This window comes from Diceros bicornis, chromosome 34 (assembly GCF_020826845.1).
Source record: "Diceros bicornis minor isolate mBicDic1 chromosome 34, mDicBic1.mat.cur, whole genome shotgun sequence".
NCBI classification, from domain to species: domain Eukaryota; kingdom Metazoa; phylum Chordata; class Mammalia; order Perissodactyla; family Rhinocerotidae; genus Diceros; species Diceros bicornis.
The window spans coordinates 10,939,172-10,966,694 of record NC_080773.1 but is presented as its reverse complement, the minus strand read 5'-3'; the positions used below and the strand labels follow the sequence as shown (position 1 = coordinate 10,966,694).

General features: G+C 40.0%; 1 protein-coding gene and 1 pseudogene across 1 annotated transcript in view; one reads left to right on the top strand and one right to left on the bottom strand.

The window, feature by feature from the left end:
- Positions 1-687: 687 nt before the first annotated feature.
- LOC131396770 (zinc finger protein 383-like) overlaps positions 688-27,523 on the bottom strand; it is a 65,261-nt gene continuing 38,425 nt past the window's right edge. The window contains 1 exon segment of the mRNA XM_058529156.1: positions 688-3,418. Within this exon segment, the coding sequence (XP_058385139.1) occupies positions 2,641-3,418 (778 nt within the window). The 3' untranslated portion in view covers positions 688-2,640.
- LOC131397925 (G kinase-anchoring protein 1-like) lies at positions 21,688-26,961 on the top strand (annotated as a pseudogene).

Here is a 27,523-nt window from a genome sequence, read left to right as displayed (position 1 = left end):
AGACCTAAATGTAAGAGCTAAAACTATAAAACTGTCAAAAGGAAAAATAGGTATACATTTTTGTGACTTTGCATTAGATAACCATTTCTTGACAGCAAAAGCACAAGCATCAAGAGAAAAAAATAAATAAACTGGACTTTGTTAAAATTAAAAACTTTTGTGCATCAAAGGACATCAAGAAAGTGAAAATATAACCCAAAGAATGGGAGGAAATATTTGCAATAATATATTCTGATAAGGGCCTTGTATTATATAAATAACTCTTACAACTCAACAATAAAAAGATAAACAATCTAATTTAAAAATGGGCAAAGGACTTGAATAGATATTTCTTTAAAGAAGATATACAAATGACCAATAAACACACGAAGAGAAGTTCAACATCATTAGTGATTAGGGAAATGTAAATCAAAACTGCAATAGGAGGGCCAGTTCAGTGGCATAGTGGTTAAGTTCGGCTGCTCTGCTTTGGTGGACTGGGGTTCGCCAGTTTGTATCTTGGGCGCAGACCTACACACCATTCATCAAGCCATGCTGTGGTAGTGTCCCATATACAAAAAAAATAGAGGAAGACTGGCACAGATGTTAGCTCAGGGTCAATCTTCCTCAAGTAAAAAGAGGAAGATTGGTAACAGACGTTAGCTCAGGGCCAATCTTCCTCACCAAAAAAAAAAAAAATTGCAATAGGATACCACTTAGCCACTAGCATGGCTATGCTTAAAAAAACAAAAACAGGAAATAACAAGCATTGGTGAGGATGTGGAGAATCTGGAAGACTCATACGTTGCTGGTGGCAACCACTATGGAAAACAATTTGGCAGTTTCTCAAAAAGTTAAACAGAATGACCATATGACTCACCAATTCCACTCCTCTATATATACGCAAGAGAATTAAAAGCGTATGCTCAATGAAAAACTTGTACATAAATGTTCATGGTAACATTACTCATACAAGTCAAAAAATGGTAACAACTCAAATGTCCATCCACTGAAGAATGGATTTAAAAATGTTGTATATCCATTTAATGGAATATTGTTCACCCATAAAAATGAATGAGGTTCTGATACATGCTAAAACATGGGTGAACTTTGAAAACATTATGCTAAGTGAAAGAAGCCAGACATAAAAGGTCACATATTGTATGATTCCATATATATGAAATGTCCAGAATAGGGAAATCTATAGAGACAGAAAGTAGATTTGTGGTTGCCAGAGGCTAGGGTAAGGGGAAAATGGGGAGTGACTATTTAACGGTAACAGGGTTTCTTTCTGGCCTGATGAAAGTGCTCTGGAATTAGACAGTGGTGATAGCTGCACAACATTGTGAATGTACTAAAAACTACTCAATTGTATTCCAGTACAATTCCAGTACAACCACTTCCAAGTGGTTAAAATGATGAATTTTATGTTAGCTGAATTTTACCTCAACAAAAAAAAATTTTTTTGAAGTAAACAGTGATTCTTTGAAAAAAAATTTTAAAATAAACCTTTATTCTTTGAAGATACATATACAAAACCAAAGTATTTAAAGACGATGGGGCCAGCCCCATGGTCTAGTGGTTAAGTTCACCACACTCCGCTTTGGCGGCCTGGGTTCAGTTCCCAGGCGTGGACCTACACCACTAGTCGGCGGCCATGCTAAGGCAGTGACCCACATACAAAATAGAGGACGATCGGCACAGATATTAGCTCAGGGCAAATCTTCCTCAAGCAAAAAGAGGAAGTTTGGCAACAGATGTTAGCTCAGAGTGAATCTTCCTCAGCGAAAAAAAAAAAGATGAAACAATATCCTAGTCTAGGATTTGCTTTAAACTACTTCAGCAGTGTGTGTGAGGAAGGAAGGTGGAACAGAGAAAACAAAATTCATCACGAATTGACTGTTGAAGCTAGATGATGGGGACATGAGAATTTGTTACAGTGTTCTATTTCTATATTTGTTTGAAATTTTCCATGTACATGTAAAAATCCAATGTACAAGATAATATTGTTAGATGGCATAATTATTTTCTGTATATTGACATGTAGTGAAAACCAATCATGTATTTTAGGACTTTAATAAACACAGTTTTTAAAAAAGTGACCAGTTTTTTAGAAAGTCTTAGAATGCCCATCAGTTCTACTCCTAAGTATATACTCAAGAGAAATTAAAGTATATGTCCACCCAAAGACGTGTACCCAAATGTTCATAGCAGCTTTACTCATAACAACCAAAACCTGGAAATAACCAAAATGTAAGTGTCCACCTATAGGTGAGTGGACAAACTCTGGTACATCCATACAATGGAATACTACTCAGCAATAAAATGAATGAACTTCTGAATACACAACAACACAGATGATTCTTGCAGACGCTGAGTGAATGAAGCCCTACACAAAAGATTACACAGTGTGTAATTCCACTTATATGATATTCTAGAACTTGCAAAACTAACCTACGGTTTAGAAGTCAGGAGAGTGATTCCCTTTGTGGGGTACTGAGTGGAAGAGGGAATGCAGAGGTCTTTTGAGAGGGATGGAAATGTTTTGTTTCTCCATCCAAGAGCTGGACACAGGTATGCTCATTTTGTGAAAACTTATCAACCTGCACACTTATGATCTGTGCTCTTTTCTGTTTACACACTAACAAATGCCATATACCATTAAGCCTGATCCATGATATGCACCTCAGCACCCATGCCCTGGCATTCCCCCTGGCTCTGGAAGCTACCTGCATGGGTGGAGCCCAATTTTGGAAGCCTCCTGCTATAGTGCACCTTCTGGTGTGTCTGCAAGTGGACTTGCTGACTGAACCCCTTCCCACACACGGCACAGGGATAGGGCTTCTCCCTTGTGTGCACCCTCTGGTGCCTCTTGAGGGCCGAGCGATGCCTGAAGTCCCTCCCACAAGCCCCACACCTGTAGGGCCGCTCTCCTGTGTGGACCCTCTGGTGGATGCCCAGGTCCTTGCTCCAGCTGAAGCACTTCCCACAGGCCTCACACTGGAACGGCCTGTCCCCAGTGTGGACACGCTGGTGCAGGTAAAGGTTGGCTCTCTGGCTGAAGCCCCAGCCACACGTGTCACACACATAGGCCTTGTCCCCTGCATGGTCCTGCTGGTGTCGTGCCAGCATGGAGCGTGAGGTGAAGCTGCGGTCACATACCTCACAGGCATGGGGCTTCCTTCCTGTGTGGACGCTCTGGTGGATCTGCAGGGCTGCCCTGCGGCTAAAGTCCTTGCCACAGTCACAGCACCGGAAGAGCTTCTCGCCCGTGTGGATGCGCTGGTGGATGGAGAGGTTGGAGCTGCGGCTGAAGTTCTTCCCACACACAGCACATCTGTAGGGCTTCTCGCCTGTGTGTACTCGCCGGTGGATGGACAGGTTGGAGCCGCGGCTGAAGTCCTTCCCACATTCCTCATACGTGTGAGGCTTCTTTCCCCTGAGGTCCTTCTTGTGCCTTCTCAGAGCAGATTCTGAGGTGAAGACTCTGGAACACTCCGTACATTGGGAGGGCTTTTCTCCTGGGAGAAGCATGGGAAGGTTACAGTCTGCTGTCATTTCACTGAAGGCTTTTCCAGATCCATTATATGGAGAGGGCTTCTCTCCCGTATGGGTTTGCTGGTGAATTAGAAGGTTTCTGATCTGTTGGAAGTCTTGGTCACACTGGGGACAGCAATAGGGTTTTTCTCCTGGAGGTACTTGCCAAGGGAGAATCTCATCATTCTCATCCCTAACCCCTGGGACAAAGAAAACTAGATGATGAAAGTGAGCAGAGGTTTTGTCTGAGGCTGAAGGGGGCTCCTGGACACTCAGGCAGTACTGGTAAGGCAAAGAAATTTCACTGAGTGCAGAAGTGTTGGGCTGCTGGTCTCTGTCCTCCTGGCTTTAGGTTTTTCATTTTTGCTTCATGGGGAAGGGGAAGGTACTGGGGACCTTTTCCTTAATCAAGGAAACTAAAAGTTACTAGAACCACCAAGTCAAACTCTGTGAGCTACAAATAGGTTAATGTTGTCAAAGCGTAATTACTAGAAGTTAAAAACATAACTTTGACACAAATGTGGAGTCAACATCTGTCAAAAATTTTAATGAGGAACTAATAAGATGGTAAGGCTGGTTCTAAGAGCATTTGAGGAACTCAGGCATTTAATGTTTTTATTTAAAAAGATATTTATCTCTAATCAAATAAACATTTAAATATTTTCAATTAAATTATCAGCATAAAAAGTCAAATAATATGTATTTTTAAAGTTGTTACCCATCCCCTCATGGATTCATAGGGTTACTGACAGCATTTACTCCTGGCTGACTGGTTCTCACCTGAATAGGAGCTTCTTGGTATTTCTTCCTCCATCCACACATCATCTTCTTGTTCAAAATGGAAAATCTCTTCTAGTTTGGGCAGCAGATGCCCTGCTTGAGGGGAAAGACCCAAGGATTATGGCACTGTGATGTGGACAAGGACCCTCCCACAAGTAAAATCTTAGCCCTTGGTATTCGTGAAGGTCCTCTCAAGACTGTGAAAGGTGAAAGAATCCATTACACATTAATACTGCCTTTTATATTTACTTATATATATACACACACATATATGTATATTTTCCAAAACAAAAAGGTTCCAGGGAACTTCAGTGAAGAGGCCCACTTGCAATGTAACACAGTAATAATTCTCAATGGACTGAACAGGCAGTAATGATTCTGTGCAAAGTGTGGTTTGAAGAGACTTGTCAAAAATGCAGACTCCATCCCAAATCCACTGAATCAGTAGCCCTGATGATAGAATCCAGGGACATAGGTTTTTGGATAACATTTTATTTTACAGAAAAGTGGCAAGAATAATACCAAGAACACCCTAGAACCCTAATCCATATTTACCAATTGTTAGTATTTGGCCCATTTACTTTATTATTCTCTCTCTACACACATGCATGATTTTTTTCTAAACCATTTGAGAGAAAGTTACAGGCCCCATGGCTCTCTATGACTAAATTCTTCAGTATATATTTCCTAAGAACAAGGACATCCTCCTCCATAACCACAGTACAGCCATCAAAATCAGGAAACTTCACATTGACACAGTATTATTATCCAAACTACAGTTAACTTGCAAATGATACCAATTGTCTCAATTATGTCCTGTTTAGCACTCTTTTCCTGGAGATTTTTTACCCAGGATAAAGTACTGCATTTACTTGTCATGTCTCTCTAGTCTCCTTTAATTTGGACAGGAACTGGCATTTCTAACCATCCTCTCAGGTACTTTTATAAACTCTCAAGTCTGATACCCACTGCCATAAGGGATCTGGAATATGTGGACCCCCAAATGCAAACCCCCTCAGGATTTAATCCATAAAATTAACCACTCAGACGCTGTTCTCACCCAAGGAGATGAGATTCCCATAGTTCTCCAATGTCACTTCTAGGTACAGGTGCCTCTATGAGGGGTCCAGATGCTCCCATTCCTCCTGGGTAAAGTCCACAGCCACATCCTTGAATGTCACCAGCTCCTAAAACAACAGAGTCACCCTCAGACATACGCATTCCCATAGAGGTCTGCAGCTGACAAGTACCCGTGAATTCTGACAACTGTAAGTGGTCCTGGCAGTTTCCAGGGTCCCGAGGTAGGCTAATTTAGGCATGCATCCATGCACCTGTTTGTGTTATATTATATAGAAGATCGCAAAGATACATGAGGCACATTTTTAAACTCTCCAGTCCTTAAGGGTTCTTTGGTGAGAAGGCTCAAACTTCAATGAGAGTACACCAAAAGCTACACGATTCCAGAGGTGCTGTCCATACCACACTCTAGGAATCAGGAGAATAAGCTTAAGATTCACTCAGGAAAGGGTCCAAAGAAGGAGGAGCCCACGGTGGGCTGGGGCCACCAACACAGGTGCCATGGAGAAAGCCAGGTATCAGCCTTGTGGGATGGTTAAAATGCGAATAGAGGAAAGGGAGGTGGGGCATTCCAGCTGCAAGAAAAGGGAGTGGACGTTGCGTTGGAAGGGGCAAGACATGTATCAACAGTAAGGAGAAATGCAATCTAGGAAACCTCTCTCTGATGATTATGTATTAACAACATTTATTCTGAACCCAAAATCCCCACCCACACATCCACAGTAGAAAGGATATATGATCTGTGGTACAGTCACATAATGGATTAATATTCAGTAGCAGTTCTAAAGTGTGGTCCAGGGACCCCTGAGGTTCCCTAAAACACTATCAGAGGGGTCTGTAAAGTCAATAATTATTTTCATAATAATTCTAAGATATTATTGGGCTTATTCACTATCATTCTTTCACAAGTATATGAGGAGTTTTCCAGAGGCTACATGACATGTGATCTTGGAACAGAGAAAATATGGAAGCAGATATGAGATTCCAGCTGTCTTCCATTAAGCCAAACATTAATACAAAAAATGTAAAACATTTCCATTCTTCTCTTTAAATTTTTTTTTTGTTTTGGAAAAGTAAGTATTTTTCATAAAATGTGGTATTAATGTGTAATGGATTTATTTTTGAATGGATTAATAAATATTTTAAAATTTTGTTAGTTTCAACTTCTAATACGGTAATATTGATAACCCATGTAACAAAAGCTGTTTTTAAAAGTGTAAAGGGGTCTTAAAAGTAAAAAGTTTTAGACTATTGCTATGCAAAAATGAAAATGAACAAACCACAACTACATGCAACAACATGGGTCAATCTCACAACGTAATATTGAAAAAAGCCAGACACAAAAGAGTACATACTGTGTGATTCCATCAAATAAAGTTCAAAATCAGGCAAAACTAATCTACAGTACTGGAAGTCAGAATAGCGGCTACCACTGTGGGGAAGGTGGGGTTCCCTCCTGGGGAGGGGGTTGTTCAGAGCACGGAGAGGGGAAGACCTAGAACAGCTAGGAGGGGGAGTCAGGGATGGTGCAAAGATCAGACAACAGACAGGGGTCAGAGCCCCGCAGCCTGGCCTCTTGGAGTAAATATTAAGCCTGTCAAATAGGGAATGTGGACAGAAGGTTTACAAAGAGCTGGTAACTCACAGGGTGGGGATGATGGGAGCACATGCGGGCAAGCAGAATGTCAAGGCAGCCAAGACAGTGCGTTTGTGCAAAGTCGAAGAGGCCAAATAGATGATGCTGGGCAAAAAAAATTACCTTCTCTGATCTTCTTTCCTCTTCTCTAATATAGGGATGTCCTCAACACCATACAGATTTATTTTTTTTGAAAGAGAGAAGTTGTTTTTCATGGGTGTTTCTAGGTACAGATTTTTTCTAAATTAGGTACAATTCACACATAGTGAATTACATGAATCTTAAGTATACCAGTTAATGAATTTTGACAAAAGGATACCCCTGTGTAACTCACACACCAATCATGATACAGATCATTTCCATCACCCCAGAAAGCTCCCTTATGCTGTTCCCAGTTGATCCCTGCCCCTGCTCCCAACAACGACTGATCTGCTGTCACTGTAGATTAATTGAACCTGTTCTAGAATTTCACATAAATGAAATCACATTGCACGTATTCTTTTGTGTGTGGCTTTTCTCAGCATAATGCTTTTGAAATTCATTCATGTTGTTATGTGTATCAGTACTTTGTTCCTTTTTTTTTTTTTATTACTGAGTAGTTCTTAATTATATGGATTAACACATTTTGTTTATCCATTTACCAGCTGATAGACATTTGGGTTGTTTTCAGTTTGGGGCAATTATGAATAAAGCTGCTATGAATAATTACGTACAGATTTTTGTATGGACATATGTTTTCATTTCTTCTGGTAAATACGTACAGTGGGATTTCTGGGTCAATGGTAATTATGTGTTTAATTTCATAAGAAACTCTGAAATTGTTTTCCAAAGTATATTATACCATTTTGCACTCCTACCAGCAATGCTCAGACAGCTATTTTGAGGATTAAATAGAGAAAATGGAATAACAGGACCAGCATGCTATGTGTGTTATATTGCTCTCTTTCCTCAGTCCTCAAAATGAAGTATGGAGGTGATATTTCCAGGAAGAGAAGGTAGACTCCAACTCACCTGTAATTTGGGCATTTTCTCCTCTTCCTGAGGAAGGGCAGAGCCCTCACAAGGCAGTGCTGGGAAAGAAGAAAGCAGCAGTGAGAACTGAACCTGGCTCACTGAAACAGACCAGCATCTTAGTCATCAAGAAGGTGGAAGGGGGCACATTGTATTCAGCGGTAAACCATTACCTGACATGCCCTCCCCTGGGATGTCTTTTCCTTTCTTTCTATTTTTACAGATGGCCCTCTAAGGCAGACTCTTTCTTCTTCCCTCCTTCCAAAAATTTACTGAACACCCACTACGTGCCTGGTGATGACTTAACTCTCACCTTTCTCCTTAGACTTTGAGGTCACTCCAGCTTCTACACGTTCCCACATCTTGCCCTCTCTGTTAGGAGGGGAATCCCCTCAGCCCCAGTGGCTCTGCTGGGGGATCTCTCTTCAGCCTCTCCAAACTCCACCTGGAACGTCCGGAAGGAGTTTCCAGACGTGTTATCTCCGCCCAAGATGGAATTCCCGCGTGTCGGGGGGCCTCCTGCAGCCTTCACGCCAAGGCAGCTGCTTTGTTCCTGTAGCCAGGAGAGGAGATGTCCCAGTAGCCCAGACTTCAAGCTGGGTCCCAGATCTCTCTATCCAACCGAGAGCGTAGTTAATTAAACTAAAGCACAGTTAAGGCAATAAAGATTTATTAAGCACCTACTGTGTACAAGGCATGGCCCCACTTCTTAGGGGTACCCAGCTCTGACCTCCCCTGGACTGTAGCTTCACAGGTTGATTAAGTCACAGGCAGTAAATGCTGCCTCCTCTGTGAGGCTTTCCTTGAAAGTTCCCACTTTCGGAAATAAATTCACAATTCTCAAAAGGTGAACCTGTGAAATTCTTGAATTTCTCTTTCTTACTATTAGATCAGTAAATGTTTTAAAATCTGAAAATCTTATCACTAGTGAGACTGTGGGAAAACAATCATTCTCATGTGCTGTTAGAACATAAATAGGTATAGTCTTCCCTGAGGGAGCAATTTGATTGTATCCATTCAACTGAGGGGGCAGGGAGGGTCAGGAAGCAGGGATTACAAAGTGAACAAAGAAACCTATAGGGGTGACACATACATTCATTATCTTGATTGAGATGATGGTTTCATGTGTACACAAACGTCAAAATACACCAAATTGAACACTTTAAATATGTGCAGTTTATCACGTGTCAATTAATCCTCAATACAGAAAATTCAGTTCACTAAAAAAATGTGTTTTAATGCACAGACACCTTTGGCCCCACAATTTCAATTCTACACGTAAAACTCGCACAAGCGCATGAAGATATGAGTGCAGAGATATTTATTGTAGCAGCATTTGTAACACTGACGAACTTTCAATTATCTGAAAGTACATCCACACCTGACCACACAATACCGAGTACCTGCTAAAGAATGAGGCAGCTCTGTACATACTGACAAACAAAGACAACTTTAACGTAACTTTACAAAGAAAGCAGCCAAACTCTGTTAAGATGTACTTTTGTAAGTTTTTAAAAAGTATGACAATTTTACATAGACGTAAACGATTGTCAATGCATTGGATGGGAAATTGGACACAGGGTAATTTTATGTTCAACTTTATACCCAATTGCATTCTATTTTTAACAAGCAGTGTGTTTAACAAGAAAAATGTGATGCTATTTTGTTTTTAAACAAATACAGACTATAGAATAAGAAATGAAATAACTAAACATTAAGATGACAGCTAGATGAATCTCACAGATATTATGCTCAGTGAAGGGAGTACAAACTGTATTTATACAAAGTTCTAGAATAGGCAAAACTGATCAGAAACACTGGTTGCCTATGGGGGAAACTGATTGGGAGAGGGCACAAAGGGAACTTTGTAGATGACAGAAATATTCTATATATTTATTTGGGTGGTGGTTTCATTGGTGTGTATATACATATGTAAAAATTCATCAAGCTGTACCTTAAGATTTGTGCAATTTATTGCCTACGATTTACATCTCGCTTAAAAAATCTTTGCAAAAATTTAAGTTGTACTGATTCTAAGAAACTCTAGCTAGCAAAGTTATGCGATAATACACAGTTTCTAAAATTTCTTTAAAGAGAAGACAACATTACAGATTACCTTATAAAGAGGTTCATGTTACAATATTTGGAGAAAAGAATGCAAACTGCGGATTATTAATATTTTCATTTTAAAAACCATATGCACACCTACATGTGGGTTTAGTAGCAAATGCAAACAAATGTCTGGAAAGAGACATGAAGTTGTTTACAATGGTTACCTTTGGGGAAATGGGGGACCTTTCACTTTCTACTTTCTATTCTTTTGTTAAAAACTGGTGGAATTATGAGTTTCTTTTTTCTGTCTTTTCTAGATTTTCCAAAAGTTCTCTAATTACCTTGTTCATTAACATTTATAATAAGGGTTATAAAGCCTTTAAAAAGTAAATACTCTGAAGGATGCCAAAGGTCCCTGACAGTCTACCATGTCTTGATTTATAAACTAGACTGTATTACTCTTGCTACCTTAAAGGCTGTCATAACTTTTCTACTGTTCCTTTGCACTTCTAACTCAGTAGAAAAAGAAATTTAGATCTAAAATCCACAACACAGAGAGGGGTGAATGTAAGAGCTTACTAAATGTCCATGTATTTTATAGACGAGATATTGTGGACACTGATAACAGTTTGTGTGTGTGATATACAAGTATTTTCCAGCTAGTTCTGGAACATTTATTTTTCCATAATATCCTTAAAACCATTTCACATTGTTCCAAATACATCTGGAACTTTAAATCACCTCTTAAAATCTAAAAACGATGGGTAATGTTCTTGTCCCTCAGGGAATTTGTTGCATTCTTCTTAAAGGTCTTGCATGTTTTTTATTAGGTTCAAGGCAATGTGTTTGATATTTTTGTTGCTTTTGTGAATAGAACCTTTTCTCCTCCATTTAATTTCCTAATCAGTTATGGTTCCTATAAAAAGACTTTTCATCTTTGTAAATTTGCTGCCTAAACTATCCCTTTCCTGTGGAGGCAAGGATAGAGGCAGGGAGACCAAACAAAGGCTCCTGAAATAAAGTTAGCAAGGGCCCAAACCAAGGTGCTGGCAATGAAGATGGGGGAAGGGGGATAAATTTCTTGGGCATTACAGAGGCAGAATCGATAGGATTTAGATGTGTGGGTCAAAAAGAGGAATAAATGATAAATGCCCAAGTTTCTGGCTTGGGTGCCTCTGTACTGAGACGGTAAACAGAAAGGAGAGTGTGTTAACGGCGAAAAATAAGTGTTTCTATTTTGAATGTGTTGAATTTCAAAGACTTTAAGATACTCAAGTAGATATCCATACAGAGGAAAGATATGCTGTCCAGCATGAATCCAGATACCCAAAAAAATGAATTCTGTTGATTGTAAAATTACTTTTAGTAACAGTCTTTTGAACCTGAAAACTATTTCTTTGCATTCCATCAGAGGGGTTGGCCCACTGTAAGGTTTCTTTCAAAATGAACAATACTACATACAATATAAATTACTTACATATTAAAGTAATACAGAATAAAATAAATAAATAAACTATCACTTCCCTAAACTCCTTTGTCATATAGCTTTTCTTTTCCAAGAATTTTTACTTTTGAAAAGGTATTATGCATGCCTATATTTATTTGTGTAAAAGTACATATAACAACAAGTCTCCCTCTTCTCATCTCTCCTCCCTCTGTTCCAACTTCAAAAAAAAAAAAAAGACTATTTTTTAGAGCAGTTTTAGGTTCACAGTGAAATTGAGGGGAAGGTACAGCGATTTCCCATGTAGTCCCAGCCTCCACATACGCATAGCCTCCCCCATTGTCAACATCCCTCACCAGTGTGGTACATTTGGTACAAGTGATGAACCCACACTGACACATCATTATCACGAAAGATCCACAGTTTAAATTAGGGTTCACTCTCGGTCTTGTACAGTCTATGGATTCGTACAACTTTATGATGACATGTATCCACTATTATAGTATTATACAGAGTATTTTCACTGCTCTAAAAATCTCCTGCCCATCCACCCCTCCCTCCCCTGCCAACACCTGGCAACCACTGATCTTGTTACTGTCTCCATAGTTTTCCCATTTCCAGAATATCATATAGATGGAATTATACAGTATGTAACCTTTTTAAACTGGCTTCTTTCACTTAGTAATATGCATTTAAGTTCCTCTATTAAACATTTTTTATGTACCCTTCCTTATTATGTACCTTTACACATGTTCAAGCAAATCACATATTCTTTTTTCCCTCTTCTTCACACAAACAATGGCATACTATGCACATTTTCCTCTAACTATAATAGTTGTATTTTAGAATTAACTTTGAGGTATACTTTACATACAATAAAATGTTCTCATTTTAAGAGTACTGTTTGGGCCGGCCCGATGGTTTAGCGGTTAAGTGCACGCGCTCCGCTGCTGGCGGCCCGGGTTCGGATCCCCGGGGGCGCGCACCGACGCACCGCTTCTCCGTCCATGCTGAGGCCGCATCCCACATACAGCAACTAGAGGGATGTGCAGCTATGACATGCAACTATCTGCTGGGGCTTTGGGGGAAAAAAATAAATAAATAAAATCTTTAAAAAAAAAAAAAAGAGTACTGTTTGATGAGTTTTGACAAACATCTATACCTGTGTAACCACCACCACAGTCAAGATTTCCTAAATATATTCAGAAGGTCATTCCACATTAGTACTTAAAAGGCTTCCTCCTCTTTCATTATGGTTGCATAGTATTCTATCAACAAAATGCAACATTATTTTCAAACAGTTGTTTAAAAATCTTATTTGAAAGTAATTTCAATTTACAGAAAAGTCACAAGAATAGTATAAAGAACTCCCATGTACCTTTCACCCAGATTCACCCTTTTTTAAAACATTTTGCCACATTTGTTGTACCATTCTCACTCTCTCTCCACACAAATACACACACACAATTTTTTTCTGAACCATTTAAGAGTCAGAGATATACACCATGCCTTTTTCCCTTAATCCTTCGGTGTATATTTCCTAAGAACAAGGCTATTCTCTTATATAACCACAGCACAAATATCAAAACCAGGAAATGTCTCACAGATAACATAAAAAAGCACTGCATCGATCAATGATATTTCATTTCCAGTTGTCCTAATGATGTTCTTTATAAAATATTCTCCCCCAAGAGAAGACCCAGTTCAGGATCAAGTTCTGCAAATTATTGTCATGTATCTTTAGTGTCCTTTAATCCAGATAGTTCCTCTGCTTTTGGCTTTTACAACACCGACATTTTTGAAGAGTACAGGCCAGTTTTGTAGAATGTTCAAAGAGTTTTTCAATGGGTTATTTTTAAAGGAAAATATTTACTGGTGTATACACAATTTTTTATTATCAAAAATGTCATATAAATTCAAAACAACTCAGTTACTCTATAACCTTACCTCAGTGGTTTGTTCCAAGTTATTTAAGTAGAATATGTGTCTAGGTAGCATATCACTCATTAAAGGCCACTATTAAAGCAAATTATGATTATTTAAGGGTGGGGATAGTGGATTATTCCCACATGAGCTTTAGCCAAAGGAGTAGAGATGACTCAGATCAGGATCAGGACCATCTTGTAGATGGTATTTAGAATCCAGGTGAAAACACCACTGATGCAAATGGACCTCACAACAAACTACATGACTAACTATAAAACCCACAAGAAACAAATACATAATAATGGGGCCAAACTAACATTACTTTATAATTAAAAAGGAAGATTTGTCCCAGTGGAAAAGTCCTACCAAGACAACAGTGATGATCCCCTGATAACAAAGTTTTCTTTCCCCAAAATCATGGGAATCTCAATTCTTTCAACAGAGTCAGCCTTGCAACAGAGTCAGCCAATTAGCTTTCTTAGTAGAATCTGGAATTTAAATTAAGGAATTAGAATCCTCAGCATGACGAATAATTTACCACAACTCCTAACACCTCATTCTGTAAATTGTTAGAAAGTAGTTCTTGTTAAGAAACAAAATATTAAGTCTATAGCCTTGTAAGTCTATAGCCTATGTCTTTAGTCACTAAACAAATAAGCAAGCAAATAAAAAGCCCCAGTGGGGGGTGGGGGGTGGACACCACGGTCCAGAGTTGCCTTAATATATTATCTAAAATGTCCCGTTTCCAATAAAAATTACGAGGCATGCAAGTTAACAAGAAAATATGACCCATACCCTGGAAAAACAGGCAACAGAAACTGCCTGTGAGAATGACCAGTTGTCAGATTCATCAGAAAAAGACTTCAAAATAGCCATTACAGACACGCTCACAGCCCTAAAGGAAACCATGATTAAAGAAGTAAAGGAAAGGGCTGAGCGGAGGCAGAAATAGGGAGCTGTTGTTCAGTCGGGACAGAGTTTCAGTTTTACAAAATAAAAAAGTTCTAGAGATTAGCTGTATAACAATGTATATATAGTTAACACTACTGTACTGTCCACTTAAAAATGGTTAAGATGGTAAATTTTATGTTATGTGTTTTGTTTTTAAGATTTTATTTTTTTTAGAGCAATTTAAGGTTCACAGCAAAACTGAGGGGAAGGTATAGAGATTTCCCAAATACCCTCTTCCCCCATACATGCATGGCCTCCCCCATTATCAATATCCCCACCAGCCACATTTGGCACAATTGGTGAACCTACATTGACACATCATAATCACCCAAAGTCCACAGTTTACATTAGAGTTCACTCTTGGTTTTGTACATTCTATGGATTTGGACAAATGTATAATGATATGTATCCATCATTATGGTATCATGCTGAGTATTTTCACTGCTCTAAAAATCCTCTATGCTCTACCTATTCATTGCTTCCCCATCACCCCTGGCAACCACTGATCTTCTTACTGTCTCCACAGTTTTGCCTTTTCCAGAATGTCATATAGTTGGAATCATACAGTATGTAGCCTTTTCGGATTGGCTGTCATTTAGTCATATGTATTTAAGGCTCCTTCATGTCTTTTCATGGCTCCATAGCTCATTTCTTTTTAGTGCTAAATAATATTCCATTGTCTGGATGTACCACAGTTTATTTAGCCATTTACCTACTGAAGGACATCTTGGTTGCTTCCTAGTTTTGGTAATTATGAATACAGCTGCTCGAAACATCTGTGTACAAGTTTTTGTGTAGACATACATTTTCAGCTCCTTTGGGTAAATACCAAGGAGCATGATTGCTAGATCGTGTTATGTGTTTTTTACAACAGTAACAAAAAAAGAAGTAAAGAAAGGTATGATGACAATGTCACATCAAATAGAGAATACCAACAAAGAGATATAAATTTACAAAAAAACAAGTGAAAATTCTGGAATCAAAAAGTACAATAACTGAAATAAAAAATTCAGTAGGGGGCTCACCGGTAGATAAGAACTGGCAGAAGAAAGAATAAGCAAACTTGAAGACACATTATAGAGATTATGAAAGCCAAAGAACACAGAATGAAAAAAGATGAAGACAGCCTCAAAGAAATGTAGGACACCATTATGCACAGCAACATACATGTAATGGGAGTACCAGAAGGAGGACAGCAAAGGAAGCAGAAAAAATATTAGAAGAAATAATGGCTGAAAACTTTATTGAAAAACACTAACTTCCACAACCAGAAAGCTCAAAACTCCAAGCAGGCTAAATGCAAAGAGATCCACAGCAAAAATGTTGAAAGTCAAAGACAAGGAGAAAATCTTGGAAGCAGCAAGAGAAAATAACTCATTACTAACATGGGAACCAAAATAAGATTAACAGCTTTTAGACCAGCTGTTATAATGGAGGCCAGAAAGCAGCAAGACAAAATATTCAAAGCGCTCAAAGAAAAAAACTGTTAACTAGGAATCTTATATCCAATAAGTTATGCTTCAAAACTGAAGGCTAAATAAAGACTTTTCCAGATATATAAAAACTGAGAGAGTTTGTTGCTAGCAAACCTGCCTTACAAGAAATACCACGGGAAGTTCTTCATGCTGAAAGCAAGTGACCTCAGATGGTAATTCAAATCCATGCCAAAAAACAAAGAGCCCTGGTAAAGGTAATTATGGAATTATAAAGAAAACAGTTTAAAAGCATATTTTTCTCCTTTCCTGTCTTAACTAATTTAAAAAGCAATCATATTAAATAATATGCATATAATGAATTGTTGGCCCTACAACATATAGAAATGTAACATGTATGCATTTTGTGCCAATAACAGCACAAACAATGTGAGTAGGAGCAAAGCTGTATTGGACTTAGGAAATTATTACAGATGGTAAAGTAAATTCTTACAGATGGTAAATTATTACAGATGGGTTTTAACATTAATAGATGTAACATGCATAACAATAATAGGACAAAAAGGGAGAAAAGGAAATAGGGCTATTAAGGAGTAAGGTTTATATATATCACTAGGATTAAGCTAGTATAAATTGAAAGCTAATTTGGATAAGTTAAGATGTATATTGTAAGCCTCAGAGCTGGCAAAAAAAAAAACTCAAATAATACAGTGAAAAAATAAAGAAAGAAATTAAAATGGTACCTTAGAAAATATCCACTTAATGCAAAAGAAAACTGAAGGAGGAATAGAGGAACTAAAAGACATGAGACATATAGAAAACATAAGTAAAATGGCAGGTGTAAATCCAACTATATCAATAATAACATTAAATGTGCATGGATTAAAAAATCCAATCTAAAGGCAGATTGTCCGACTAGATTAAAAAAACAAACATGATCCACTACTTGCTGTCTATAGGAGACATAGTTTAGATTCAAAGATACAAACTGATTATAAGTAAAAAGACGGAAAAGCATGCAAACAGCAATCACAGCAAGCTAGAGTGGCTATACTAATATCAGACAAAAGATACTATGACAAAAAATGTTACTAGAGATAAAGAGGGACATTTTATAACAATAAAATGGTTGATCCATGAGGAATATATAACAATTATAAACATATATGCATCTAGTAACAGGGCACTACAATACATGAAACAAAAATGGACAGAAATGAAGGGAGAAATAGATAATTCAATAATAATATTTGGAGACTTTGATACCTCACTTTCAATAATAGACAGAACAACTATATAGAAGATCAACAAGGACATAGAAGACTTGAACAAAACTATAAACCAACTAGACCTAACAGACATGTATAGAACACTCCACCCAAGAACAACAGAATATACATTCTTTTCAAGTATACTGGAATTTTCAATCACATGGAATATTCTCCAGGATAGACCACATGCTGGGCCATAAAACAAATCTCAATAAATTTAAAATTATAGAAATAGTACAAAGTTTATGTTCTTTGAACACCATGGAATGAAATTAGAAATCAATAACAGGGATCAAAATGGGTTAAAGACTTGAATGTAAGACCTGAAACTATGAAACTTCTGGAAGAAAACATAGGCAGTATGCTCTTCGACATCGGTCTTAGCAACATATTTTCAAGCACCATGTCTGACTGGGCAAGAGAAACAATACAAAAAATAAACAAATAGGACTACATCAAACTAAAAATCTTCTGCACAGTAAAGGAAACCATCAACAAGATGAAAAGACAACCTAACAATTGGGAGAAGATATTTGCAAACCATACTTCTGATAAGGGCTTAATCTCCAAAATATATAAAGAACTGATGCATCTCAACAACAAAAAAACTACCAACCGAATTAAAAAATGGGCAAAAGACCTGAACAGACATTTCTCCAAAGAAGATATACAGATGGCCAACAGACACATGAAAAGATGTTCAAAATCATTAACTATCAGGGAAATGCAAATCAAAACTACGATGAGATATCACCTCATGCCCGTCAGAATGGCTATAATTAACAAGACAGGAAACAACATGTGTTGGAGAGGATGTGGAGAGAAGGGAACTCTCATACACTGCTGGTGGGAATGCAAACTGGTGCAGCCACCATGGAAAACAGTATGGAGATTCCTCAAAAAATCAAGGATAGAACTACCATATGATCCAGCTATTCCACTGCTGGGTATCTATCCAAAGAACTTGAAAACACCAATGCATAAAGATACATGCACCCCTGTGTTCATGGCAGCGTTATTCACAATAGCCAAGACTTGGAAGCAACCTAAGTGCCCATCAAGGGACAAATGGATAAAGATGATGTGGTATGTATACACAATGGAATACTACTCAGCCGTAATAAACGATGAAATCCAGCCATTTGTGACAACATGGATGGACATTGAGGGTATTATGCAAAGCGAAATAAGTCAGAGGGAGAAGGTCAAATACCGTATGATTTCCTTCATTAAGTAGTAGATAATAACAACAACAAACACACACATAGAGACAGAGATTGGATTGGTGGTTACTAGACGGGAAGGGGGGAGGTAGGAGGGCGAAAGGGATAATTCAGCACATGTGTGTGGTGATGGGTTGTAATTGGTATTTGAGTGGTGAACATGATGTAATCTACGCAGAAATAGAAGTATAATATGTACACCTGTAATTTATACAATGTTATGAACCAATGTTACTGCAATAAACAAAAATTAAAATAAAATAAATAAAAATTTTAAAAAATCAATAACAGGGAAAAATTTAGGAAACACAAATATGTGGAAATTAAACAATGTACTCCTAAATAACCAAAGGATCAAAGAAGAAACCAGGTTCTAAGAACTGCTCCCTTTTCTGGCCATTTCAGCCTATGGTGGTAAGGGCTCCAGTCTGCTGCTTATTCAGGGATGCTGAAACCATCCCACAATGGTCTCTGAAACCCTTATAAATAATCTCTTAAAGAAAGCCTCCTCAGTCATCACTTGAGTGTGTTATCTGTTTCCTTCTGGGATCCTGATGGACACAATTCCTAACTGATACCCCATTTTCACACATACTTTCCAAAATCTGGTGACCCTCTATTTCCTATCTCAGAAAATCACACCACCATTCATCTAGTTGCAAAACCCAGAAATCTAGGAGTTGACACCTCCCTCAATTAATCACCTAATCCCACTGATTTTACTTTCTAAATAGCTCTTGAACATTTTGGTTTCATTCCATCTCCACTGCCACGCTGCTCCAGGACACCATCTACTCTTACTTGGACCACTATGGCAGCCTTCTACGTTAGATTCTACTCTCTCTCTGTCCCCACTTTGATATGCTGTCCACATGACAGTGGCAGCTGGCTTAAGAGATCTGCTCCCTTCCTCTCCAACCGCCAAATGGAAACTTTACAGTGGAGAAACCTGGTAGACCTTATGTTAATTAAGTGATTAAAATTAGTACCACCAGTAATGAAACAAATTAATATTATGTGCCATCTGATATGATACATTTAGAACACATGACTTCTGTGTTATTCCTGCCAAAAATGGATAACCTTAATCTAATCATGAGGAACCCTCAGACAAATCCAAATTGAGGAACATTCTACAAAATAACTGGCCTGTACTCTTCAAAAATGTCAAGATCAATAAAGACAGAGACACATTAAGAAAGTGTTCCAGATTAAAGAAGACTAAAGAGAGGTAACAAAGGAAAAAAAGCCATAAAGAACTTATTAGGACAATTGGCAAATTCTGATTACGGGTTGGAGATTAGACAATAGTATTGTATCAATGTTAAATTTCCTGAATTATCTACTATGGTTATTTAAGGGAATGTCCTTGTTTTTAGGACATGCATGCTGAAGTAATTAGGAGTAAAAGACATATCTGCAACTTATTCTCAAATGATTCAGAAAATGATAAATATACATATAGAGATGGAATGATAAAGTAACTCAGGCAAAAAGTTGGCAATTGATGAATGTGAGTGAAAGGTATATGGGTGTTCTTTGTATTATTCTTGCAATTCTTCTGTAAATTTGATACTATTTAAATTTTAAAATCCATTTCAGTAAGGAAAAAACAAAACAAATCTAAACAAGACCTACAAGCCCTCAAGAAAAGACAGCACTTCCCAACGTATAGAGCACAGACTGGGGCATGCGGAAGAGAGGCTGAACCACTGTGGACTAAATTAATGGAAAGCAGGGGCAAAGGTTAAGGTGTGCCAAGGGCTCTGATTTGGTAGTAGGGGTGGTGGTGACGAAGAACTGAGGAGGGAGAGTGGGCTTTCCTCTAGAGTTTCCCAGAGCTGTGCCATGATTCACGTTTGCCTTAGATCCCTGGTGGGCTCCGCAAGGCAGTGAACAAACACGTCATCCAACTGGGGAGAGGAATTACTGCATGAAAGAGTAAATCCCACTCACTGGGGGTCTTGCTGCCAGGAACCGGGGAGCCATTTTCTCCTCTTTTCATAGATCTCTCAGGGCCAGCAGATTCCAAAGAGGGCAGAATTGGGAGCCAGGAGCAATGAGGACTGAGTCACATGCCAGAAATCCTCATACCCAGTCTCTGCAGATCCACTCTTACCTAAAAAGGAAAATAAGAGTCAGGAGCCAACCTCCGCCTGCAGGACCAGAGACAATGTAGAGCATGTGCATCCCACAACCTCTGCACTCAGAGGGGCTTTGCAGAGATTCAGCCAGGCCTGTGACTCAGGGGTCATCTCTGATACCAAATTCGCAACTGGGCCACCTCCATCTTCAACACCTGGGACTATAACTTCCACTGGGACAACAAGGGGAAAACAACCCCTGTACAGCCTTTCTGGCCAAAAGTGTGGAGAATCCTCTTCTGCAGCTATCTGTGGAGGGGATTATAGGTGTGATATTCCTGGCTTTGCCACCCCATAGACAAGTCCCCAGGGGAAGGTCATTTAACTCCACAGCCGTGGAGCTTAGAGAAGCTGCTGACCTCTTTGAGCTCTGAGGTTTCTCAATGCAAAGCGAGGGGAGTCCTTTGGCAATCCATAAACGGCCTGGTGGAGGCATAGTGCACCCTGGCGTCCAGGACACTCTGCCCATCACTCTGATAACACCCTCCTTGACCCACTTACAGAAAAACCCTCTAAGTCAGAGATGAAGGTGGTCTCACAGGAGCATCTACAACAAAAGTGGGGATACATACAAGACTCTGGCCCACCTCCTCAAAGTCCAAGCCACACCACCAAACCCAGGGATGCCAGAACACGTTACCACTCTCAAGATCAACACTCACGACCCCCACCACATCCCAAACCCAGGGGCACCCAGTTCCTAACCCCCCCCATTTCCTAAACCTCAGAATGCACGGATCTAGCCGCCCCCACAAACACCTGAGAACATACAGCCCCAGACGCTACCCTTGAACCTGCCTCACTTGTCCTCACCCCAGCAACCTGGGGTTGCAAGGCCCCAGCTGCCCCCCTAAACCAAAATGCCGGCGTGAGCTGCCCCCTAAATCCAAGGACCCCTGGCTGCTGCCTCCCAACCCAGGGATGCCTGGCGGCCTACCAACCTGGGGACACACAGTCGCAGCCATCCACCCCCACTCAATAAAACCAAGACGGCCCCTGCGTCGCCTCCCAGACCCCGCGACACCTGAACGTTCGGTTTTCCCCGTTCCCCCTTCGCACGACCGCAGACCCCCGGCTATTACCGCCGTCCTCGGCCTGGAAGATTTGGGGACTCACCTCTCCAAGCGTCCTCCAGGAGGTCTTGGGCACGGAGGCCGCCACGGGGCCTTCACCGGCCACTGTCCCATGGAAAAAGCCCGGTCCACCCGCGCCGCGGACCAGCAATGCCTAGCCGCTGGAGCCCTGGCGCAAAAAGGCGCCGGGGCCTGTCGGCTGGACTACATCTCCCAGAAGCCCCTGCACGGGGCGGGGGCACGCTCGAAGCCCCTCCCCAAGGCGCGGCGGGGGCGTGGCGAGGCCAGCTCAGGTGAGCTCAGAATTTCACCTGGGAGCATCCCGCTTGCGTTGGCCCGACACGCAAACCCAAAACACACACCTGCCTTCTACACTCAGAAATAGAAAATACTTGTCATTTCTCCATTCAGACATAGCTATATTTAAACTTACATCCTTTCATATAAACATTTGTCTTCTTAACCTGCTTTTGTTTTTAATTTTTATCTATTTATTTTTCCCCCCAAAGCCCCAGTAGATAGTTATATGTCATAGCTGCACATCCTTCTAGTTGCTGCACGTGGGAGGCCGCCTCAGCATGACCGGAGACGCGGTGCATCAGTGCGCGCCCGGGATCCGAACCGCAGGCCACCAGCAGCAGAGCGCGCGCACTTAACCGCCAAGGCACGGGGCTGGCCCCTTAACCTGCTTTTAAAATCAAATATATATTGAACAGTAAGTGTTCTTCCACAATATTTTGTAAATTCTACATGCCGCTTATGTAATTAATGTCTTAACTTGTTATCGTTAGGTTGTTTCCAATTACTGGAATTGCAGCCACCATCGCTTGTATTTGGCAGAGACGCAAAGGCAAGCAGAGGAGTGGGACAGCTTCATTGTGAAAAAAGGGGAAGCTTCAGGTGTGCTCAGAGGGGAGGTTATTGGCACAGAGAAGCTGGAGGTGGGCTAACTAGAAGCGATGCGTTTTATGTGATCGATTTGGGGATCGTATTTGGCGTTGGTAGGTCCTGAGTTGGAAGGAGAGGCAAAAAATAGGGAAGCTGGTGGTCATTCACCAAGTCCTGACTGTTCTGGGCTGATTGCTGCCGATATTGTAGTTTGGTTTCCTGGTTGGAAACCAGTTGGTTGCTGCAGAGTTTGTGGGTGAAAGTTCTATTGTCATATATGATCTGGCATTGTCTGTTTGTATATTCAGTCTCTCAAGTTTAATGGTTTCAAACAACAGCTGTCATTTATTATCTTTCACGGTTTCTCTGGGTCAGGAATCAGGAACAGCCTGGCTGGACAGTTCTGGTGAAGGTTTTTCATGTTTGCTGAACCTGGAACAGTGTCGAGTTCCAGGAGCAACTGGGAGCTGGCTGGACATCTCTCTTATTTCATGTAATCTCAATATTTCTCCATGTGGTTGTTCCGTGTGGGCCAATTTGGGCTTCTTAACAGCACAGTAGCCTCAGTCATCTTACATTGTAGCTCAAGGTTCTAAAGGCAAGAGTCCCAAGAAAAATCCCAATGGAAGCTGTATCACCTCTTATGCCTAGCTCAGAATCACATGGCATCATTTCCACTATATTCACAGTTTAAAAGGCCCATCCAGATTCGAGCAGAAGGTCATGGACTTGAATTCCTGATGAGAAAGTGGCAAGGTTCTGGAAGACCATGTGGGACTAAAAATATTGTTGCAGCCATTTTTGGAAAATACAATTTGCCATAAACTGCAAACAGATTGAAAGAAAATGTCTTAATTTTCACTCTGCCATGAAGACTGGATATTTATATTACTGAGCTGAAACCATTTGTAGTAGGTAGGACTGATCAAAAAAAATCATGATCTCTAAATTTTCAGCAGGATCAGGGAAGATCTAGCTCTACTGAGCATATTTAAAGTGACAATGAGACAAAAATGAAGCCATTTTCTGTTTACCCTCCTTGAGTATTGCTTGATCAACATAATGATTGCATAAATATAGATCCACTGATAGACAAGAGATAGAAAAAGGAAAGGTAAACAGCCTATAAAACTGTAGTTAAACTGGTACCAAGGTTTATGTAATTAAGGTGATTTGCGTTTTTTTCTTTTTGTTTAAGTGTGCATCTTATCACTTTTGGCACCAACCATATAAGGAATGATTTTTGCTTTTTTTTAGTTGTTGAATAGCTCTTTTCCAATTCACTTATTAAAAAAGAGGTGAAGTGGCTCACTTTTAAAAAGGATTTTTCTTCAGACAAACGTAAAAACTTAGGCTATTTTAAAAAACAACTGTCATGTTTGGAATTGTTTTTCACTGTGCTCATCAGCTCTCAATATTTGAAAAAACTGTGTTTTTCTAAGCATTTGGGTGTGTGGTTCCATTCTGTCTAAAAATTAACAATGCACTTTCCTTCAAACTGGATCTTGAGGGGACTGGGTGTTTAACTTGCCACTTTGTCACTTCTCTTTTTGATGGTGGACTTATTTTTCTTTTGATTGAGCCCAGTTAGCCATAATACCCTAATTGTGCAGAATAATCTTTACTGATTATTATCACTTTGGACCTAATATCAGCAGGAAACATGACAAGGAGAGGCAATAAAGCTTTTTTCACAGATTCCATTTTTGCTCTCTGCAGAGTCCCCAGGAGTTACAATGTTATAGTTCTTGCAGGCAGAGTGAGGTTTCCTTCCCAGAACTCTCAGTCTATCACCTACTACCATAGTCTAGTGACATTTTCCACACATTACGTTAGATACAGTTATCCCTGCATATTCTTGTTTTATATCAGCTGTTGTACTACAAGCAACTTAATGGTATCATTGTCATTTATAATCTCCCCAAGTACTTAACACAGATCATTGCATATTTCAAGTACTTATAAATGTCTGATGGTTGAGCAATAATTGAAAACCCATAGTTTATTTGTTTTAGCTTCAATATAATATTCCATCTTCTTAATACATTTCAGTTGTGTTCATTCTGATATCAGAATATATATATTTTTTCCATTTTATGCTCTTACAAATAGAATATTTTTAGAGTACAAACAGTTAAAATTTTATTAGGTAATGACAAATTTCTTTCCAATGTGGTTGCACAGATTTGCACTCCCACCAGTGTATGAATGTATGAGTTCCCATTTCCCCACTTCCCAGTTCCAGAAGATTTTACCTCCCTATGTGAGTCTGCCATTTCTGCGTAACAAATCACCCCTAAAATCTGGTTTAAAACCACAAGCATTTATAGCCACTCATATATCTGCAGGTTGGCAGGGGCCAGCTTTTCTAGGCTGAGGTGACTTGACTGAGGCAGCTCCCTTTGTCCTGAAACAGTTGGGGAGCCAAGGCATATACTTCTCGTGGCAGCGGCCCAGATGCAAGAGAGAAAGTGGAAATACACAAAATCTCTTTAGGCCTAGGCTCAAAACTGACACATTGGCCAGATCAAGTCATGTGGCCAAATCCAAAATCAAGGGCAGGGAAAACGGTATCTTGCACACAATGCACTCTTGGCAAGAGTGTTATGACTGATTGTTTTTTCCAAATGGTAGCAACAAAATCTCTCCATCTCGCATGTTCTTTCAGTATGACTTGGAGGGGGTGACAAAGTCAGTGGTCCGTCTTCTTGAATCTAGTTGAGCCTGTGGTTGGAAGTGACAGTACAGGACTTCCAAGGCTACGTCATAAAAGGCAACATAAGCAGGCACCCGCTCCAGAGCCCCTGAAGTGGTGTGGCCCATCCACCGCTCCCGGGGCCGCAGTTGGGAGTTTCGCCTGAGGGACTTGCGCCAGACCCCAAACCCGGGCGCCTGGGCTGTGGCTGCGCCCAGAAGACCCCACCGGTCCGGGCTGGTGGCGATGCTGCCACCACGGCTGCGGAGCCATCGAGAGACAGGTTTTGAAGCAGCTACTCTGCTAGAGTTAGGTCTTACCCAGCCCTGTATCTTTCTCTATGTACTTTGTGCGAATACATTTTGGAACATCAGGTAAGAGCCTATGGGTGAAATCTGGCTTTCATTCATGAATGAAGACTTACTCTTGATAGAAGTATTTTAAAAGAAATATCTCTACAATGGCACCGCTTCTCCGGCCATGCTGAGGCCACGTCCCACATACAGCAACTAGAAGGATGTGCAACTATGACATACAGCTATCTACTGGGGCTTTGGGGGAAAAAAAGGAGGAGGATTGGCAATAGCTGTTAGCTCAGAGCCGGTCTTCCTCAGCAAAAAGAGGAGGATTAGCATGGATGTTAGCTCAGGGTTGATCTCCCTCACACAAAAAAATAAAAAGATAAAAGAATCTTCAGGGAAAAGATAAACCTCTCACAGTGTCACTAAAAGATTTTTAATCTGAAGACCTGTCTTGGTTGGTTTGGGTGGCTATAACAACATAAGTTATTTTAAGTTCGCGTGCTCTGCTTCCACAGCCTGGGGATCGCGGGTTTGGATCCTGGACCCGGACATATGCACCATTCGTCAAGCCCTGCTCTGGTGGTATCCCATATACAAAATAGAGAAAGATGGGCCACAGATGTTAGCTCAGGGCCAATCTGTGGCCCATCTTCCTCACACACAAAAAACAAACCCCACAGACTTGGTGGCTTATAAACAGCAATTTATCGCTCACAGTTCTGGAGGCTGGAAATCTGAACCTGGAGTGCCAGCATGGTTGAGTGAGGGCCCTCTTCCAGGTGGCAGACTTCTCATCGTAACCTCAGGAATGGCTAGGGAGCTCTGTGGGATCTCTTTCATAACAGCACTAATCCCATTCATGAGGGCTCTATCCTCAGAATCTAATCACCTCCAACAGGCCCCACCTATTCCATCACCTTTGGGGTTAGAATTTCAACATATAAATTTTGGAGGGACACAAACATTCAGAATGTAGCAAGATCACCTTAGTAATAAGATTGAGGAATTGAGTTCTCCTAAGACTTATCACATTATGGAGGATTGTTTAATGCACTGGAAGATGATGTTCATAAATTTTTTATTAGTGAATAAAAGAGAACAATTTCTAGGATAAAATGGAACAGACAGTTCATGAACACAGCCAGGAAGTGGTTCTGAGACGTGGAAGAATAGGAAGTGGAAGCTTGAAAGTTGCTGAAGTTGGAGCTCAAAAGATGCTGAAATCTAGAAGGTGAAAAACGTTATCACTCAATGGGAGGTGAAGTATAAAGAAGTAAAGGCAAGAAGTGCCCAGTTACTGAAAATGCTTCAGAACGTGGAGTAAAAGATAAAGCAGAAACACTGCTACAAGTGGAGAATCACAAAGTATCAAGAATGAGCTAACTCTACAGATGACCACCTCATTCTGCATTAGAACAAGAAAAATCTAAAGTGAAAGCATTACAAGCAGCATTAGCAAAATACCAGGGTGGCAGAAAAGGGGAAAGAAACTCCAGTGTAGGTGATGACATTGGTCTTTGCGATCAACACAAAAATTAGAACTTGCAGAGTTTTGCAAATATATATATATTTTTTGGAATACTGGAATATATATATATAATCCATCTATATATATACATATATATATAATCTATCTATATATATATATCCAGTCTGCTAAACTATGGAGTTTTTGTTGCAGAAACTAAAAATGACTAGCTCACTAACAGTCTATAATTTTATGTTCTTTTGGCTTAAAGTGAAAAGAAGAAAAATTGAATTCCAACAGAACTCAATGATCATTGTTTGCTACACGTACTTTCTATCACTTTAGTTTTTCATCAGTCAATAAAATTTACTCTTCTACTAAAAAAAGAAAAAAATGCAGCAGCAATATAGCTTCTGCCTGGCTTCTCTTGAGATGTTTCCTCTTAGAACCTAGCCACCATGGTGTGAGGCAGTCCAGGCAGCATGGAGAGTCCATATGTAGGTGTTCTGGCTGATAGCCCCAGCTGAGATCCTAGCTGGAAGCCAGCATCAACCAACAGATATGGGTCAGGAGTTTTGAGATGACTCTTTCCCTAGCCACTATTTGACTGCAAATGCATAAAACGACCTGAGA